General features: G+C 45.7%; 1 protein-coding gene and 1 long non-coding RNA gene across 4 annotated transcripts; both read left to right on the top strand.

Annotated features, from left to right (window-relative positions):
• Positions 1-84: 84 nt before the first annotated feature.
• On the top strand, positions 85-14564 carry LOC309852654. 3 transcript variants are annotated; one of them, XR_014305309.1, is made up of 5 exons: positions 94-482; positions 2356-2437; positions 2810-2936; positions 7049-7144; positions 9337-9364. It is a non-coding gene; the product is annotated as an uncharacterized lncRNA (long non-coding RNA). The 3 variants fall into 3 exon arrangements; XR_014305307.1 differs by lacking the exons at positions 2356-2437; positions 9337-9364 and adding an exon at positions 14538-14564 and having other exon boundaries at positions 85-482; XR_014305308.1 differs by lacking the exon at positions 2356-2437 and having other exon boundaries at positions 85-482.
• Positions 14565-14610: 46 nt separating this feature from the next.
• LOC309852624 (uncharacterized protein) lies at positions 14611-17278 on the top strand. Its single transcript, XM_082709678.1, has one exon. It carries the CDS (start codon positions 15035-15037, stop codon positions 16115-16117), a length of 1083 nt encoding a protein of 360 aa, XP_082565804.1. The 5' UTR covers positions 14611-15034; the 3' UTR covers positions 16118-17278.
• Positions 17279-19719: the final 2441 nt, after the last annotated feature.

The raw sequence follows: 19719 nt of genomic DNA, 5'->3' as shown, positions 1-19719 counted from the left end.
GACCAATGACTGCCCAGGACAGGGGCATTTCCTGCGGCCCGCTCCGGCGGGGCGGGGCTCCCGGTTCCATGAGGAGGATGTCATCCGCCTGCGCTGGGCTGGTCTTACCCGGGCTGTGGGGCTTTGAACAGTGACTTGGAAAGGCAGGGCACCTTTCTGAGGCCAGAGCGGAGACGGTGGTGTGGACCGTAGGTCCATCCTCGTGTCTTTGTATGAGCCTGACACCCGTCCCTCGTCCTCCGTAACGGGGTGTCACGTGAGCGCCTGCGGGGCGCGGGGCTGTCTCTCTGCAGCCCCGGCGCGACGCTGAGGGCCTGGGGCGCGTTTCACACTGGGGAAACTGAGGCTCGGAGTGCGACAGTCAGTCGAGGTCACCCCGCACTGCGCAGCGAAAAGGTGGCAACCCCTCGGCCGCTGCCCCACGGGCCCTGCTCTGTGCACAGGGCCCCATGATGGCGGCTGCGTGGACGGACCCAATGTGGGTGAGTGGACGATGCTCTTAGCATTGCTGCTCCTCTGCTGCGGCGGCTCCTGGGCGCCTGCAGGCCAAGGATGCCCTTCGATTTCATTTCTCCTTGTCGTTTGTTGACAGCAAGTGGCTGGCGTGTCCCTTGATCCGTAGTGCTGCGTCTGTGGCGGATCTCGGGCGGTGCTCAGTCTGGGCACGAAGGATGAGAAGTGCTGGCGCCCTGGCTTACTAATCCTGCCCGCTGCCATGACCTGCAGGGGCCTACCCGTGCCCCCGCCGACCTCCTCTGGCCTTTCGGGCTGTACCAGCCTGACCATGCTGGGTTCTTCACCACCAGCCTTTGTCCCTGCACTGGCCTTTGCTTGGGATACTCCCCCTGTGACGTTTCAGGGCCTCCCTCTCACATCCTCTGGTCTCTGCTCAGATGTCACTTGCTTGGAGAGAATGTTCATAGCAGTTCAGCCGAAATGGGCCCTTCCCTGCTTGCCATCATCCGGCATTGTTGTGTAGGGAGCCTGGCAAAATTAAACAAGTGTGGTGGTTGAATTTGTCTAGGATGTAGTGGGAGCAAAGTGAGACCAGTAACAGGAGAAGCGTGATAGCTGACCTCCACTTGTTCTTGCTGTGGGCTGACAGTCATAACCTATCACCTCACTTAATCCTCGGCTCCTCTGAGTTGAGTTGTATTGTTATCTCTCTTTTGCACAAGAACACCTTGAGGCTCAGAGGTTTAGTGCCCCAACTCACTGCAGCTCTTTAGTAGCAGAAACAACCAGTGTATTGAGCACCCCAGCCTGCATTTTTACTCTTTTCTCTACAAAAAACAGACAGGGATACCTGGAGGTGACACCTGAAGTCAACTTTGTAAGCCAAGCAGGCTTCCGTACAGGCCTTGGGCATGACTTGGGGATATGGCATTTTAGCAGGTGGAAATGTGTGGACAAAAAGGGTAGATTAGTTGTTTAAGGCGTTGCCAGAGTACCGGTGTGATTTCCATGGCCCCTCTATCTCCGTCTGCTGAGACATAACCATAACCCTGGGAGGGCCAGACTGTGGGTCATGTGCTGGATGTTCCATCATACTCTCACCCGTGACAGACACTGAGAGAGATCGAAGGCTCTTCTCATGGCCAAAGCCCACATTGTCCTCAGTAACTTCTATTTTCTGGGCCTGAAGTATTTTCTCCTCAGCAATATGTGCTGTTGAGACTCAGGTGGTTGGGGTGGGGGGTTTAAGTTCCTTCATAGTTGCCAAAGCTAGAGGGTGAGGGGAAGACTCATGTAGGAAAAAGAAACAGTGACTCACTGTGGATTCTCCTTGGTAGTCTCTGAGGAGCAGAAGGCAGCGGGACCCGATCCAGGCCCTGCCACTTCCCAAGCAGGTGCCACCACCTTAGGTGATCGTCCTGTGAGGTGGGTGATGATGAGCTGCTCCTCTGCCCGTGTCCGCAGAATTATGTTCAATGATGGCTGAAACGAATGTGGCTGGGAAATTTTTTTGAAGTTCCTCACATCTTCATTGACTCCTTTACTAATGGAGGAGTGTCAGTATTATGCCATTAGACGCTAGACCGGAGGGACCAGAGGGACCTCAGTTCAGAGCCTGCCTCTCCTCATACCACATGTAAACTGTGGATGAACTACTGAAGCCCCCTGGACCTCAGGGCCCTGTCTGGCAGGAACGTGATAATGATACTGACTTCACAGGCTGTGGCTAGACACCCCAGTGTTTCTTTTACAAAGATTTTTTCTTTAATTCTCATACTTTTACTGCTGGGTGAGAATTACTGTATTGATCCAGAAATTGAGGCTCAGAGAAATGACGTGAGGCTCCTAAGTTCACATGCAGGCAAGTGTTGATTCTAAGACTTGGGATTCAAACCTCAGGATTATGGCTTCAGAGCTGGGGACGTTCACATTAGCAGGACAGGAAGCCCATCGGCATGAGTCAGGCGCGCAGTGAAGATCGGTGAGTCTGGGCTGCTCTTGCTGTAATTGTTATTGGTGCTGTTTTCATTATCTTTGTTACTCTCTCCCATTCCTGTGGCGTCCCATTCCTGTGGCGTCTTACCATTCCGTGCCTCACAGTCCACGTGGGAAGGTCCTGACCTCATGCCGTTCTCCACTGGCTCCCACGCAGGAGGCGCTGTCTCTCATGCTGCTGTAATCAGGGCAAAACAACATCTCTGCTCCCTTGAGTCCCGCACAGAGCTCAGACCTCAGGGGGTGTTTGGTCACTCTGTTTCCTTTCCATCGAGAGAAATGGGCTGTGATTCCCATCAGCAGTCCCAACAGCCCCAGCAGTCCCAAGACCAACCACTGCCTCTGTTTGACTTTTCAGATACCTGTGACCGTCGATGATGTGGCCGTGACTTTTACCCGGGAGGAGTGAGGGCAGCTGGACCCAGTCCACAGGACCCTGTACCAGGAAGTGATGCTGGAGACGTGTGGGCTCCTGGTCTCTCTGGGTAAGGCCTCCCTAATTCTGTGATGTGGGAGACCTGTCACCTCCTTCACTCTGCTCTCTGGCTCCAGGCCTGGCTGCTTGGAAAGGTCTCTAGAGCCCTCCCGTCCTCTCCATTTCAGTCATTTTCTAGACTCCTCTCTTCCTGCCTGCTCTCCTGTGTCTCAGGGAGAGTTAAGCAAGAAACATAGTTTACTTTTGGTCACAGCCAAAGGAGAAAGGTGTGTTGGGAGGAAATGGGGTTGTCTCACAAAGCCTAAAGGCAGGAATTCCATCTGGGCCCCTTGAGGGACTGATACAGGAACTTAGAGAAACACAATTAATCCCTGTTTTGGGGGCTTTTGTCCTGGCTTCTCTCTGTGGGTCTGCTTGTGCCTTTGTCTTTTTACCGTGACTTTTTTCTGCCACGGCTATTTTGCACCAGTCCTTGCCATGTGAGGCCCCTTGTTCCTGTCTCTACTCCTTTTTATATGCTGATTCTGTTTCTTTTCACATGCCATCCTTGGCAAATAAGGAAAATAGGGCCACTGCAGCAAGTCTCTCATAAAGCTTAATCTCTTCACTTTAAAAGACACATCTTCATTGTGAAAAGCTCTCCTCTGCGTTTTTTGGTTTCTTTTGTGAAATGTTGGCCGGAATAGATGATATTTTATATTTATGCATGTGTCTCTCTTTGACTAAATTACCGTGTGCAAATTTTTTGTTCTTGGTGGTTCATGAAATGGCGTCTAGCATTACTAAGTCTGCCTCTCCCCCACCCCCCTTTCTTGAGGATTGACTTCTCCTGCTCACATCCCCCTCCCCCTCTCACTGCTTTAGCCTTCTTGGACTCAGGTTGCTGGCCCCACAGGAGTGTTTACTGTTTCCTTTTCACTCTAGTGCATAGGAGACCAGGGTCTTTTGTTTCTCCATATACACTTGAGAATCAGTTTGTTAATATCCACAAAATGACTTGCTGGGGTTTTGACTGGTATTGCATTAACTCTACAGATCAAATTTGGAGGAACTGATCTTGGCAATATTGATCTTGGCAATATTGAGTCTTCCTATCCATGAACGTGAAATATTCCATTTATTCTTTGATTTTGTTAAGTGGAGTTTTGTAGCTTTCCTCATATAGATTCTATATATATTTTGTTAGATTTATACCTAAGTATTTCATTTAGGGAGTACTAATGTAAATGATATTTAATTTAATTTAATTTAATTTAATTTATATTTTTAAGATTTTATTTATCTGACGCAGAGAGAGAGACAGTGAGAGAAGGAGGACATGCAGGGGGAGTGGAAGAGGGAGAAGCAGGCTCCCAGCTGAGCATTGAGCTCCATGCGGGGCTCAGTCCCAGGACCCTGGGATCATGACCTGAGCTGAAGGCAGATGCTTAACCATTTGAGCCATCCAGGCATACCCTCTCTTCTATTTCTGATACTAGTAATTTGCATCTTTTCTTATTTTTTCTTTGTTAGCCTGGCTAGAAGGTTATCAATTTTATTGATCTTTTTAGAGAGCCAAATTTTGGTTTTGTTGATTTTTTTCTATTTTCTGCTTTCATTGATTCCTGCTCTAATTCTTTTTTTTTTTTGTAGTGTTTATTTTGCATTTAATTTATTCTTCTAGTTGCCTAAGGTGGAAATTTATATAACTAACTTCAGATCTTTCTTTTAAAAAAATATGTATCCTATTATAAATTTCCTGCGAAGCATTGCTTTGCTCCATCCCACAAATTTCACTAGGTTTTATTTTTGGTTTTTTAGTTTGTTTAAAGATTATTTATTTATTCATTTTTAGTAACCTGTACACCCAGTGTGGGACTCAAACTTGTGACCCCAGGATTAAGAGTCACATGCTCTTCCAACTGAGCTAGACAGGTGCCCCATATTTTTGTTTCCATTTAGTTCAAAATATTTTTTACTTTCTTGAGATGGCTTCTTAGACCCCTATGTTATTTAAAAGTGTGTTGTTTAATCTTTAATATTTGGTGATTTTCCAATTATATTTCTGTTATTAATTTCTAGTTAATTACTCTATGGTCTAAGGGCAGATATTTTATGGTTTCTATTCCTTTTTTTTCCTTTCTCTCAATCATTAATGTTTAATTTCAAATCATGTGTTCGCTCATTTCTATTTAAGCTTTGTTTTTTGCCTCCTGATATTTTTCCCCCTTTTTTAATGATTTCTGTTCTTTTAAAAATTTATTAAAGTGTGTTTTTATGGCCCAGAATATAATCTATCATGGGAATGTTCCATGTGAGTTTGAGAAGAATGTGTATCTGTTTTTGGATGTAATCTGCAGATGTCAGTTATAGCCAGTTAATTGATAGTATTGTTGAGTTCACCTATGTCATTACTAGCTTTCTGCCTTTCGGATCTGTACATTGCTCCTAGAGGAATAGTGTGATCTCCAACTTTGATGGTGGATTCATCTATTTCTTCTTGCCATTCTATCAATTTTTGCCTCGTGTAGTTTGACACTGTGTTGCCAGACACATACGGATTAAGGACTTTTCTGTCTTCTTTGCAAATTAACTATTTGTCATTATGTAATGCCTTCTTTATCCCTGGTAACTTTCCTTGCTTTGAAGTCTTTTCTGTCTGAAATTAACATAGATATGCTTGCTTTCTTTTGATTAGCATTAGCATATTTTATTAACATATTAGTGTATTTTTCTACATTCATTTATTTTCAACATGTTTGTGTCTTTATATTTACAGTGGGTTGTTTTTTTTTTAAGATTTTATTTATTTATTTGTCAGAGAGAGACAGCAAGAGCGAGCACAGGCAGACAGAGTGGCAGGCAGAGTCAGAGGGAGAAGCAGGCTCCCTGAGGAGCAAGGAGCCTGATGTGGGACTCAATCCCAGGACGCTGGGATCCTGACCTGAGCCGAAGGCAGCTGCTTAACGAACTGAGCCACCCAGGCGTCGCTATAGTGGGTTTCTTATAGACAATCTATAGTTGGGTTTTGTTTTGTTTTTGTCTTTGTTTTTAAGATTTATTCATTTATTGGGGTGTCTGGCTGGCTCAGTTGTTAAGCGTCTGCCTTCAGCTCAGGTCATGATCCCAGGGTCCTGAGATCAAGCCCCTCTTTGGGCTCCCTGCTCTTTGGGAAGTCTCCTTCTCCCCCTCCCGCTCCCCATGTTTCTGTTCCCTCTCTGTTGTCTCTCTCTCTCTGTCAAATATATAAAATCTTAAAAAAAAAAAAAAAAAGAGAGAGAAAGATTTATTCATTTATTTTAGAGAGAGGGAAAAAACGAGTGGGAAGGGCAGAGAGAGACGGAGAGAGAACTTCAAGCAGAGTCTGCACTGAGCGCATGGAACCTGACACGGGGCTTAATCTCATAACCCTGAGATCATGACCTGAGCTGAAACCAACAGTCAGACACTTAACTGTGCCACCCAGGTACTCCCGGGTCTTGTTTTTTGATCCACTCTGACAATCTGTGTCTTATAATGGAGAATTTAGAAAAACATTGATGTTCTAAGTAATGTTGATGTAATGGGATTAATATTTACCATGTTTGTCACTGTTTCCTATTTATTGTCCTTGTTCCTGTTTTTGTCTTCCAGTCTTCCTGTCTGGAATAAATCCTTCTCTTTACTCAGAGTACCCAGCCCCTCTGCCTACCTCAGACTGTCGATAATCAGGGATGCCATTTGTGAAACGGTGGAAACCAGGGTTTTTTAACCTACCAGGTGGGGTGCCATCACTTGGGGAGTGTTTACAATCTGATGGCTAGGCTTCACCCCAGAGGTTTTGTGTAAATTAGTCCATGGTGTCATTCAGGGTCACCAGGTATGGCTGAGGCACAGGGAGGCTGAGTCCCCTGACTGTGTTAATTAGGAAGCGCCTTCAGGAGATAGGTCCAAACAGTGCTGGGATTCTACAGGCTGGAGATTAAAGGGATTTGGTGCTGTCGCTGGAGCCAGCACTGATGTCTGCAGTCTTTGGGGCACCATAATGATGTTTTATGCGTTGGTTTCCAGGTCATATTTTGTTTGGATGGATGCGAGCAGCTTCATTATGAGGCTTCTCTAAATTCTGAAGTCCCCATCTAGATTGAGGGTTTCTTTCCTCTCACCACAATTTCCACAACCTTTTTCTGTCTCTTTGAACAGGCTGTCCTTTGCCCAAACCAGAGCTGATCTACACCTTGGATGACAGCCCAGAGTTACGGACATCGAAGAGAGGCCTCTCCCCTAACTCCTGCCCAGGTAGGTGCCAGTAGCGGACCCGGTCAGGGTCATAGCAGCTTGCAGACAGCACAGTGATTACTGCCTCTGGAATCTGTGGAAGATTGTTGTGGCCTCTCTAGAGGCTTAGGATCCATGAGCCTTTTAACCTGTGGTCCTTCTGCCCACCCTTTCCAGCCCTATCACAATCCCCAGTGCTCCTGTGGAAGTGCAGGGCCTGCTAAGTTATAAGTTCGGGCTCTTAGCCCTTGCTGCTTGGGACCCATAGCAGCCTTGTGGCCCTGGGGTGGGTGCATGGTCTCACTGTGCCTTTATGCATAAGCTCAGCCAGTGTAAATAGAGCCGCTCTAACAGGCATAGTCCAGAATCTTGGTGGCTCAGCACATGAAAGTCTTTTTCTTACCAGCGACCGTGGAGTCAGCGTGGAGCTGTGTGCCACGCAGTTATTCAGGGATTCTGGTACCTCCTGCCATCATGAGACTTGCACGTTGTTCTGGCATCTTCCAGGTGGCAGAGGGGAAACGGGAGAAGAAAGGAAGCTGTCATACCCATCTCCAGTCACACTGTTTCTCCTCACATTACATCAACAAGACATCTGGCCCCACTTAAGCACCTGGGGCTGGAAAATGAGTTTGAGCTGTGTGTCCAAGGAGAGAACAAATGGTTCAGTGGGTGTAGTCTGCGGCACTCAGTCTCTTCCTGAGTCAGTGGGTTGTCTGAGAACGCACCAGATTGTGTGTGAAACTGGCTCACGCTGGCCCTGACCCACGGTGAGCGAATGGCTCAGCAAAAGTGAGCTGTTGGTGTTATTCACGTCATAATATTAACCCTCATTAGTAATGATAGTACCTCAGACTTCCTTCTACATCACCAGGAAGCAAGCTCTACCCTGTATTCCACCCTTTCTCGCCTTCTCCATCCACCCATCCTCCTGGTGCCAGTCAGACACTCAGACACTCCCTTGCTCCAAGTCCTTGCACCCCTTCTGTCTGCTTAACCTTCCAGCTAATGTTCAGCTTCCGTTTTGCAGACCTGGGTTGCTGAGGCCCTGGGGACATCTGGTGTGGTGACTGGCGCCTCTGCAGAGCCCAGCGCTCTCGCCTCTGGTGGTCCCTTGGGCTTTCATCCCGAGTATGTGTCTGTTTGGCCCCTTGGAAGGTGTTCCAAGTCTTCACGCTCGTCACCAGTCTCACATCTGTGAGTGTGGAAAAGACAGTTCGTGCCCAACATGCCTAAGAGGGAGCTCAGGATTCTTTTTTTTTTTTTCTTTTTTTAAAGATTTTTATTTATTTATTTGACAGAGAGAGATCACAAGTAGGCAGAGAGGCAGGCAGAGAGAGAGGAGGAAGCAGGCTCCCTGCTGAGCAGAGAGCCCGATGTGGGACTCTATCCTAGGACCCCAAGATCATGACCTGAGCTGAAGGCAGCGGCTTAACCCACTGAGCCACCCAGGCGCCCCTCAGGATTCTGATTCTATTGCTCCTCCCACCTCCCATGCATGTCAGAAGGCCGACTATGACTTCAGATAACTCCTCAGCACCTCACCGCCACCAGCCCCTATGGTCACACATCCTGTCCATTTCCCATGAATGGCTCCCCTCCCCCCTCCTCCCCGAGACCCATTCCGACACTCCTGCGTCCAGGTTTTCAACTTTTGCCTGGGTGAGAGCTGGTCTCCCCGCATCTCTTGTGTGCCTCTCATCCGCCCCGCCTTCCCCACTGGTTCCCCCAGCCACGGATGGCTTGTTCCAGACCATCACCACACCCCTCAGCCACTGATGTCTTCGCATATTTTCATGTCGAAAATAGTCTTTGTTCTTGCGTTGCTTGATCGCCAACCGTTACACTTTGATCTGAATCTCTCCTGTGTGTGACTTCCCTTCCCACCCCCCAGAGGAGGCCTTTCCCCCGACCATGGCAAAGGACCCGCATGAGAGGCCAGAGCACACCTCGTCAGGGAATTGGCTTCTTCGCTGCTTTTCTGCCTCTTCTGTAACTTTACCTGTTCTCTACTCAGCAGAAAAATACACTTGGTTGTGTCACAGAAAACGAAAGTAAATGAAAAAGGCCTATAACTCTCCAGTGTCTTCACACTGGTATCAACTCTGTTTCCCTACATAACCCATCTTCTTGGAAAAGTTGTCTCTTTTTTTTTTTTTTTTTAAGATTTTATTTATTTATTTACTTTTAGATTTTATTTATTTGTTTTCCAGAGAGAGAGAGAACAAGCAGGAAGATTGGTGGGCAGAGGGAGAAGCAGGCTCCTCTCTGAATGAGGAACCCAATGTGGGACTCGATCCCAGGACCTTGGGATCATGACCTGAGCCAAAGGCAGGCATTCAACTGACCGAGCCACCCAGGTGTCCCAAGATTTTATTTATTTATTTGAGAGAGAGAGAAAGAGCACGGGCAGGGGGAAAGGGAGAAGCAGACTCCCCACTGAACAAGGATCCTGACATCGAGCCCGATCCTGGGACTCCAGGATTGTGACCTGAGCCAAAGGCAGACACTTAACAACTGAGCCACCCAGGCGCCCCAAGTTGCCTCATTCTTGCAAGAGATGTCTACACTTATGGTCTCTTCTTGTGCAAAAATCTTAAGAGGTCTGCTTGATGAATCATCGTGTGTGTATAAACTCATAACCACAACCTGTGTTAATATTTAGTGTCTACCGTGGTCTGTGGCTTTGCTTTCTGCAGTTTCAGTTACTTGCGGTCAGTTACGGTCCAGAAGCAGAGGATTGTTCTTCTGATGTGTCATTAGAAGGTCACCAGTAGCCTAATACTGTGTCACATGCCTATGTTATTCACCTCACTTCATCTCTTCGTATAGGCATTTTATCATCTCACAGCATCACAAGAAGGGAGAGTGTCGTATAATAAAATATTTTGAGTGAGAGACCATGTTTGTGTAACTTTTATTACAGTATTTGTTTTAATTGTTCTGTTTTATTATTACTTACTTTTGTTAATCTCTTTTGTTAATCTCTTATGTGCCAAATTTATAAATTAAACTTTATTTTAAATGTGTATTTATACATTATATATATATATATATATATATATATATATATATATATATGAAAAAAATAGTATATATAGGGTTGGTCCTACCCACAAATTCAGGGACCCACTGGGGTCTTGAAACAAATCCCCCACAGATGAAGGAACTACTGTACAACATTTCCAGCACCTCGTCAGGGTCTCATGCCTTCAGTAGCCCCTTCTGCTAGGTAATCCCTTTTGAGACCATTAGCATGAATTTGTGTTGACTTGGAACCCCACTGCATGGTGTCTTTGTGTCTGTCTCCTCTTGACCTTCATTACATCTCTGAGAATCTTTTCATATGGTTGCGTACAGTCGGAGTTTGTTCACTCTTGGTCTAGTGTGACATCTCATTGTGTGAAAAACTGCCAGTCGTTCATCCATTCCCCTCTTGGCGGGCATTCCTCTTGTTTTCAGCTTAATGCTGCTGAGAATATTCTTGTTAGGCGTCTTGGTGTAGATAAGCACTAATTTCTGTTAGGAACACATACCAGTATGTTTCTAGTTCAGGTTGGCTTTATTGGAAAATGCCAGGCAGTTCTGGAGAGGCCGAACCCTTTCACATTCCCACCATTCACCTGTGAAAGTGGTGACAATGTTCTCTTTGTGCTTTGAGGCCCTGTGAGGGGGTTCCTCTGTACCACAGCACTAAAAATGTTCCTTATACGGTCACTGCTTTGCTCCTAATTTTCAAATACAGCAGCAGCCATAGTGATGATGGGTAATGGCCTGCAATTTCCTGAACGATCCCCCAGTGGCTGGCAGTGTGCTGACCACTTTATAGGCATTTTCTCATTTAACCTTCAGGATAGTCTGTGAGGCAGAAACTGAGAGACGCTCAGTTTTTCAGACGAGGGATTTGAGATGGGAACAGCTAAGTAATTTGTCCAATATCAGCTCACTTAGTACAGGCAGGATTTGCACCAAGCGTTCAGCCAACACTCTGAACCTCTGTGCTTGTGAATTCATAATTCAGCAGCCTTCTAGATTGTGTTGTGAGCATCTGATCCTCCTGCGGTCTCCCCGGCTAATCTCCCAGGACCTCCCTTCTCTTCTTTTGGTGACTTTAATGTTGGCTCGGCAGGCATCTCATGGACCACTGTTTCTATTCTTCAGTACTCTTCCAGGTCAAACTGACACTGCCAGTTTATGTGCTTGCTAATTAGGTCCCAGATGCATATTATTTGACTAACCCATAATAAAAATTTAGAGCTGACTTGTAGCCATGTTTTGCGCAGTATCTGGTATCCTACTGAATGTGGTTCATATATGAACATGGCGAATGCAGGATTTCACTTCATCCTCACAGAGTCCTACAGCACAGTCTTTATTTCTGGCTTTACTTTTTAGGAGACAAAGGGAGAGCTTATGAAATGTGAGTGCCTTGCCAGGTGCTACGGAGCTCATACTGAGTTTTTGTGGGACTTGGGCCTAGGGTTTCTGTGGTTGGAGACCATGATCTTTTTTTTTTTTTTTTTTTTTTAAAGATTTTATTTATTTATTTGTCAGAGAGAGAGCGCGAGCGAGAGCGAGCACAGGCAGACAGAGTGGAAGGCAGAGTCAGAGGGAGAAGCAGGCTCCCCGTGGAGCAAGGAGCCCGATGTGGGACTCGATCCCAGGACGCTGGGATCATGACCTGAGCCGAAGGCAGCTGCTTAACCAACTGAGCCACCCAGGCGTCCCGGAGACCATGATCTTAACCATAACGCTGCTGTGACCTTTAATCCTTGCTTCGTGGACCTCAGGTGCCAGGTGCTACGGAGTTCATACTGAGTTTTTGTGGGACTTGGGCCTAGGGTTTCTGTGGTTGGAGACCATGATCTTAACCATAACGCTGCTGTGACCTTTAATCCTTGCTTCGTGGACCTCAGGTATAAATTTTGATTTGTACCAAGCCAAACCTTGGCTAATGACACATTGTCTTCACTTCTCGCGCTCTCCCTGCCTGCAGAGATGACGCAACACCAACACACACACAGGTCGATGCACAAGCTCTTGTTTATTCCCTGGTCGATCTTTCTCCTCTCCTCTTCTTTCTCCTTCCCCTGCGGGGAAGTTCCCTTGCCTTATATAGGGCATAACAGCCAATCACAGAGGTGTTCACGTGAACAGGAGGTATCTGGGGCTCGTAGGCAATGGTGGCATACGGTGCTCATGTGACCAGCACGAGGTCACGTGTGGCCAGGGCGGATGTTTTTTAGGTTGTCCATACTGCTCCGGCGCCATCTTAGGGGCGCGACCGGCGCCATCTTGGGGGCGTGACCCCAACAATCACTGATTCATGAATGACCGTGATTAATTGATGTGTTATTAAGTTGTCTGCTCATTCATTTCTTTTTGAAAATAATACAGTTAATGGATTCCTTTCGCACATTGAGGTCCTTCATCCATTTTGAGTCTATTTTTGTGTGTGGTGTAATCCATCAAAATCCTTGAGGAGAACACAGGCAGCAACCTCTTCGACCTCTGCCGCAGCAACATCTTCCTAGGAACAACGCAAAAGGCAAGGGAAGCAAGGGAAAAAATGAACTATTGGGATTTCATCAAGATCAAAAGCTTTTGCACAGCAAAGGAAACAGTTAACAAAATCAAAAGACAACTGACAGAATGGGAGAAGATATTTGCAAACGACATATCAGATAAAGGACTAGTGTCCAGAATCTATAAAGAACTTAGCAAACTCAACACCCAAAGAACAAATAATCCAATCAAGAAATGGGCAGAGGACATGAACAGACATTTCTGCAAAGAAGACATCCAGATGGCCAACAGACACATGAAAAAGTGCTCCATATCACTCGGCATCAGGGAAATACAAATCAAAACCACAATGAGATATCACCTCACACCAGTCAGAATGGCTAAAATCAACAAGTCAGGAAATGACAGATGCTGGCGAGGATGTGGAGAAAGGGGAACCCTCCTACACTGTTGGTGGGAATGCAAGCTGGTGCAGCCACTCTGGAAAACAGCATGGAGGTTCCTCAGAATGTTGAAAATAGAACTGCCCTATGACCCAGCAATTGCACTATTGGGTATTTACCCTAAAGATACAAATGTAGTGATCCAAAGGGGCACATGCACCCGAATGTTTATAGCAGCAATGTCCACAATAGCCGAACTATGGAAAGAACCTAGATGTCCATCCACAGATGAATGGATCAAGAAGATGTGGTATATATACACAATGGAATACTATGCAGCCATCAAAAGAAATGAAGTCTTGCCATTTGCGACAACATGGATGGAACTAGAGCGTATCATGCTTAGCGAAATAAGTCAAGCAGAGAAAGACAACTATCATATGATCTCCCTGATATGAGGAAGTGGTGATGCAACATGGAGGCTTAAGTGGGTAGGAGAAGAATAAATGAAACAAGATGGGATTGGGAGGGAGACAAACCATAAGTGACTCTTAATCTCACAAAACAAACTGAGGGTTGCTGGGGGGAGGGGGTTTGGGAGAAGGGGGTGGGATTATGGACATTGGGGAGGGTATGTGCTTTGGTGAGTGCTGTGAAGTGTGTAAACCTGGTGATTCACAGACCTGTACCCCTGGGGATAAAAATATATGTTTATAAAAAATAAAAAGTTAAAAAAAAAATAATACAGTTAACATCACAGACAAGAATGAGTACAGTGCTCATACCAACAGTCTGGTCAGTGTGGATTGCTGTAACGAGAATACCACAGACTGGAGGATGAAACATTTATTTCCCATGGTTCTGGAGGCCAGAAGTTTAAGATCTGGTGTCTGGTGAGGGCCCTCTTCCTGGTTTGCAGAGAAGAGTCTCACGTGGCGCTAAGAAGACGCAAAAGCTCTTGTGTTTCTGCTTGTGAGGATACCAGTCCCGTGTCAGGGGCTGCACTCTTACCAGCCCCATCCTCTGGTGCCCTGCAGGTTCCCTGAGTCTTGGAAGACTCAGCCTTTGTTCATTCCATCAGCTAAGGCTGATATGGCTTTCCTGTTTTCTCTAAATGGCAATTTCTCACATTCCCCGTCTGGAAACCCTCACCGGCCTCTTCCCAGCTGCCGTGGAGGCTGCGTTGGGTTCCCTTCTGCTGGCCTCTTGGACCATCTGGAGCATTCTTGCTTTGCGCAAACCCAGCACACACTGTGTCATTACTCTGTGTTCTTGTCCCTAGTTGCCAGACACTCTGTCCCCCAACTCTTCTGCCCCTCTGGGTTTCTGCTCAAAGGTTTTAAGAACTCAAGGTCTGAAAAGAAATTGCAAACTGGATTTTAGAGATTTGAAAACATGGCAGGCACAGAGCCATTGTTTTCATCTTTATTCCCACTGACATGGCAATTTTGTTTTTCTGTGTTGCCATCTCTGATAAGCCCGTCTGTATATTGTATTCCTTTCAGGTGACACCACAAAACCTGAGACCCCAGAGCTTTCCCTTTCTCACCTTGCCTTGTCTGAGGAAGTCTCGCCACAGGAACAAAAGGCTTAGCAGGCTCTGGGGGGCTCCCAGTTGGGGCAAGGCAAGAGTTAGGATTGGCCATCGGAAATGCTGGAAGGCCAGTTGAAACCAGGGATAGACCCCCAAATGGAGAAGCTCCCTGGGAACATGGAGCCTAAACATGATGTTTTAGGGACAGATGATGGTCTACACTCAAGGACTGTACAGCAGCTGATCCCTGCAGGACATATTCTCCACGGTTATGACTCACAGGGACTACTGAAAGATCCCTTGATTCATGAAGAGAAATGTCCCTATCAGCGTGAGGAATGACGGAAAGTGTTTACCAAGAATTGCTTTCTTGTGCGACATGAGCAGATTTCCACTGAAGCAAAGCCCTATGCATGCACCGAGTGTGGGAAAACTTTCAGCAAGAGCACACACCTCCTGCAGCACCGCATGATCCACACAGGGGAGCGGCCCTACGAGTGTGCAGAGTGCGGGAAGGCCTTCAACCGCAGGTCACACCTCACAAGGCACCAGAGGATTCACACTGGAGAGAAGCCTTATAAGTGCAGTGAATGTGAGAAGGCCTTCACCCACCACTCCAATCTAGTCTTGCATAACAGGAGCCACACTGGAGAAAAGCCCTTTGTGTGCAAAGAATGTGGGAAAGCCTTCCGTGATAAGACAGGTTTCCTCCGGCACCACATCATCCACACAGGAGAGAAGCCCTTTGAGTGCATGGAGTGCGGGAGGGCCTTCAACCGCCTGTCTCACCTCACGTGGCACCAGCAGATTCACACTGGAGTGAGACCCTTTGAATGCAATGACTGCGGGAAAGCCTTTTGTGACAACACGGACCTCATTCAGCACTATGTCATCCACACGGAAGAGAAGCCATACAAGTGCCTCGAGTGTGAGAAGGCCTTCTGCCACCGGTCACACCTCAAGCAGCACCAGCGGAGTCACACTGGGGAGAAGCCCTATGTGTGCGGTGAGTGTGGAAAGGCCTTCACCCACTGCTCTACTTTCATCTTGCACAAAAGGGCCCACACTGGAGAAAAACCCTACGAGTGCAAGGAATGTGGGAAAGCCTTTAGCAATCGATCAGACCTCATCCGACACTTCAGCATCCACACGGAGGAGAAACACTATGAGTGCACGGAGTGCGGGAAGGCCTTCAACCGCCGGTCATACCTCACAAGACACCAGCGGATTCACAGTGGAGAGAAGCCTATGAATGTGTGGAGTGCGGTAATGCCTTTTGCCAGAAGGCAAACCTCATTCGACATGCTATCATCCACACTGGGAAGAAGACCTATGAGTGCAACGAGTATGGAAAGGCCTTTACGTACTGCTACACTTTTATCTTGCACAAAAGGGCTCACATTGGAGAAAAACCTTTTGAGTGTAAAGAATGTGGGAAAGTCTTCAGCACTAAGAAAGACCTCATTCGACACATCAGCATCCACGCTGGAGAGAAGCCCTATGAGTGCATGGAGTGCAGGAAGGCCTTCAACCACCGGTCAGGGCTCATGAGGCACCAGCGGATTCACAGTGGAGAGAAGCCCTACGAATGCCTGGAGTGTGGGAAATCCTTCTGCTGGAGCACCAGTCTCATCCGACACTCCGTTATCCACACCGGAGAGAAGCCCTATGAGTGCAGTGAGTGTGGAAAAGCCTTCAGTCGCAGCTCCGTCCCTCACTCAGCATCAGAGGATTCATACTGGGAGAAACCCTGTCCGTGTAACCAAAGTGGGAATACCCTTCACAAGCGGGAAGTCCTCAGTCAACCTCCAAGAGTTCCTGTTGGGGAAAGACTTCTTGAATCTAACCACTGAGGAAACTTCTTACTCAGAATCTGATCATTCATACCAAAGAGAATCCCCTCAGTTTCCTTCCCGATGAGAAACTCTCTGTTGCAGGACATCATTTGTCATCTGAGGAGTCAGACGGGAAACTTACCCTATCTGGAGCCTTATCCTGCATCTGAGAATTCATCCAGGAGTGTGGTCAGTCATTCTCATGCACTTAGCATAACCATCAGCCACATCTTTCTCCTCAGTTTACACTGAAAAATTATCTCAGGGATATTTAAACAAAGGAAGAAAAGACATAAAAGAGAAAGAAATGCAAGCCTGGCTTCTTTCAGACTTCTGTTATAAGCCTGTGGCAGTGTTTTTCCTTACCTCATTTGGGAAAGGGGAGGATGTTGTTTCAGAGTTCACAGAGCCTTGTCCCCTCTTTTTTATGTATGTTTCCACTGCTGTCCATTGTCAGGACAGTTGGACATTTAACATGTGCTAAAAACATTTATTGAAATCCTTTGTTCTGCAGCTTTGTCTCTACCCTTGAGTAGCATAAGTCTTAATGAGAAATATAAAGGCTTGAGTTATGAAATGTTATATTGTAGGAGATAAAAATGTACATATGAATGGGCCCACTGTACAACACTCTTAAGACTTTGATTTAAGGGGTGCCTGGGTGGCTCAGTGGGTTAAAGCCTTTGCCTTTGGCTCAGGTCATGATCCCAGGGTCCTGGGATCGAGCCCGACATCAGGCTCTCTCCTCCATGGGGGGCCTGCTTCCTCCTCTCTCTCTTTCTGTCTGCCTCTCTGCCTACTTGTGATCTCTGCCTGTCAAATAAATAAATAAAATCTTAAAAAAAAAAAGACTTTGATTTAAGAAAAAACACAAAAATTTTTTCATGTGTATTTAACAACCCACTACTTGTACTTGCTCTTGATCTACTTGTTTATTGTTTTTTGTTTGGGTGATGAAGACGGCAGTGTAGCTATGTGACCTTCCCTGGTGAACCTGAATTCTTCCCTCTGCGGTTCCTAAGCTTCTCCAATCCTCCTCAGAGAGACTCTTCCCAAGTCCACATCAGTTGTTTTCTAGGGATTGGATTAGAGCCAAAGCAAAATAAAACTTGTAGCTAAATTAGCTTAAAAAAAAACAAACATACAAACAAACAAACTCAGAAAAGCACAGGGAAGGAATCTCATTTTTACTCTTAAAAAAGATTGTGTGAAGATTTGCTATTAAGGAAATTGACTAGAATTTTAACTGATAAAACTAGTATGTGCACATGCAGTTATCTGTAGAGTTTCACAGTTGTTACTATGGCCTTCGTCCTGGTATACTAAGTCAGGGTCTTTTGGAATTCCTTTGGTATTTTTTGTTGTTTTTTTTTGTTGTTGTTTATTTATTTATTTTTGAGCTATATATGATACTATTATCTCTCATTAAGAAATATGCTGTGGGGCACCTGGGTGGCTCAGTGGGTTAAGCCGCTGCCTTCGGCTCAGGTCATGATCTCAGGGTCCTGGGATCGAGTCCCGCATCGGGCTCTCTGCTCAGCAGGGAGTCTGCTTCCTCCTCTCTCTCTGCCTGCCTCTCTGCCTACTTGTGATCTCTCTGTCAAATAAATAAATAAAATCTTTTAAAAAAAATTTTTAAAAAGAAATATGCTGTGGATGGGGTGCCTGAGTGGCTCAGTTGGTTATATGGCTGCCTTCAGCTCAGGTCATGACCTCAGCATCGTGGGATTGAGCCTGGCATCAGGCTCCTTGCTCAGCAGGGAGCCTGCTTCTCCCTCTCCCTCTGCCTGCTGCTCTGCCTACTTGTGTTCTCTCTCCCTCTTTCTAACAAATAAATAAAATCTTTAAAAAAAAAAAAGAGGGGCGCCTGGGTGGCTCAGTGGGTTAAGCCGCTGCCTTCGGCTCAGGTCATGATCTCGGGGTCCTGGGATCGAGTCCCGCATCGGGCTCTCTGCTCAGCAGGGAGTCTGCTTCCTCCTCTCTCTCTCTCTGCCTCTCTGCCCACTTGTGATTTCTCTCTGTCAAATAAATAAATAAAATCTTAAAAAAAAAAAAAAGAAATATGCTGTGGAGACAGATGTAAAAATAACCATGCATTCACACTGAACGCTCCTCAGGGCCTTTTCAGTCACCACGGGTGTACTTCTGTATTGTCATCATAGGCCAAGCCATTTTTGTTACATTGATTCATGGCGTTGTTATGAAGGAACCTCTTAATCCTTTTTATGTCATGTGTAAGAAGTCTTAAGCAAGCTCTCTGTCCTGAATTTTTCTGTCAGAAGTTTTATAGTTTTACCTTTTACATTTAAATCTCTGATGCATGTTGATTTCATGTTTGTATTACCATGTGAGGTTTAGGTTGAGTTTCTTTCTTGTATTTGTGCCTAAGGATGTTCAGTTGGCCAGCACCATTAGTTGAAAAGTAGATTACCATATTATGTCTCCATTGAACATTTACTTCTTAGTCAGAAGTCAGTTGGGCATGTCTATGTTGATCTGTTTCTGAGTTCTCTACATTATCTCATTGATGTGCATGTCTAAACCTCTGCCAGCACTGTAATACTGTAGCTTTCAGTAAATCTTAAAATTGGGTAAAGTGATGACTTCCGTATATTTTAAAAATTGATTTAGCTTTCCATATTAATTTTTCCTTTGGCTTTCTATATACACTTTATCATGATTTTCTTTATTTATAAAACATCTTGATGGAATTTTGATAGACATCACATCAGTCGATGGATCATTTTGGTGAGATTTGGCATCTTTATTATGTTGACTCTTTCAATCCATTAACATCATAAGTCTCTTCATTTATTTAGCTCTTTTTGTATTTCGTTAGTGTTTTATAATTTTCCACTGATCATTTTTTGTTAGATTTTTATCTAAGTACTTTTTGGGGGCATCTTTATGTATCATACTGAGTTTTAATGTCAGTTTGCACATTAACGTTACTGTTATAGAGAAATAATGGTTAGGGGTTTTTTTTGGCTTTTTGGGTTTTTTTTAATATTTTGTTTATTTATTCGACAGAGACAGAGATCACAAGTAGGCAGAGAGGCAGGCAGAGAGAGAGGAGGAAGCAGGGAGCCTGATGCGGGGCTTGATCCCAGGACCCTGGGATCATGACCTGAGCTGAAGGCAGATGCTTTAACCCACTGGGCCACCCAGGCGCCCCTCTAATCTTTATTAATCTTAGATTTTTATCAATTTTATTGACTATTTCAAAGAACTAGCTTTTTATATTATTGATTTTTTTCTATTTCTATTCTCAATTTATTCTCTGGTCTTTGTTATTTCTTTTACCCTCAGGTTTTATTT

This window comes from Mustela nivalis, assembly GCF_964662115.1.
Source record: "Mustela nivalis genome assembly, chromosome: 18".
Lineage (NCBI taxonomy): Eukaryota > Metazoa > Chordata > Mammalia > Carnivora > Mustelidae > Mustela > Mustela nivalis.
Note: the sequence above shows the minus strand (reverse complement) of the source record. Positions and strands in the feature narration are given on the sequence as shown.

Excerpts from the sequence above, each read along its gene's own strand:
- LOC309852624 (XM_082709678.1), top strand. The coding sequence starts at position 15,035 with ATGATCCACACAGGGGAGCGGCCCTACGAGTGTGCAGAGTGCGGGAAG.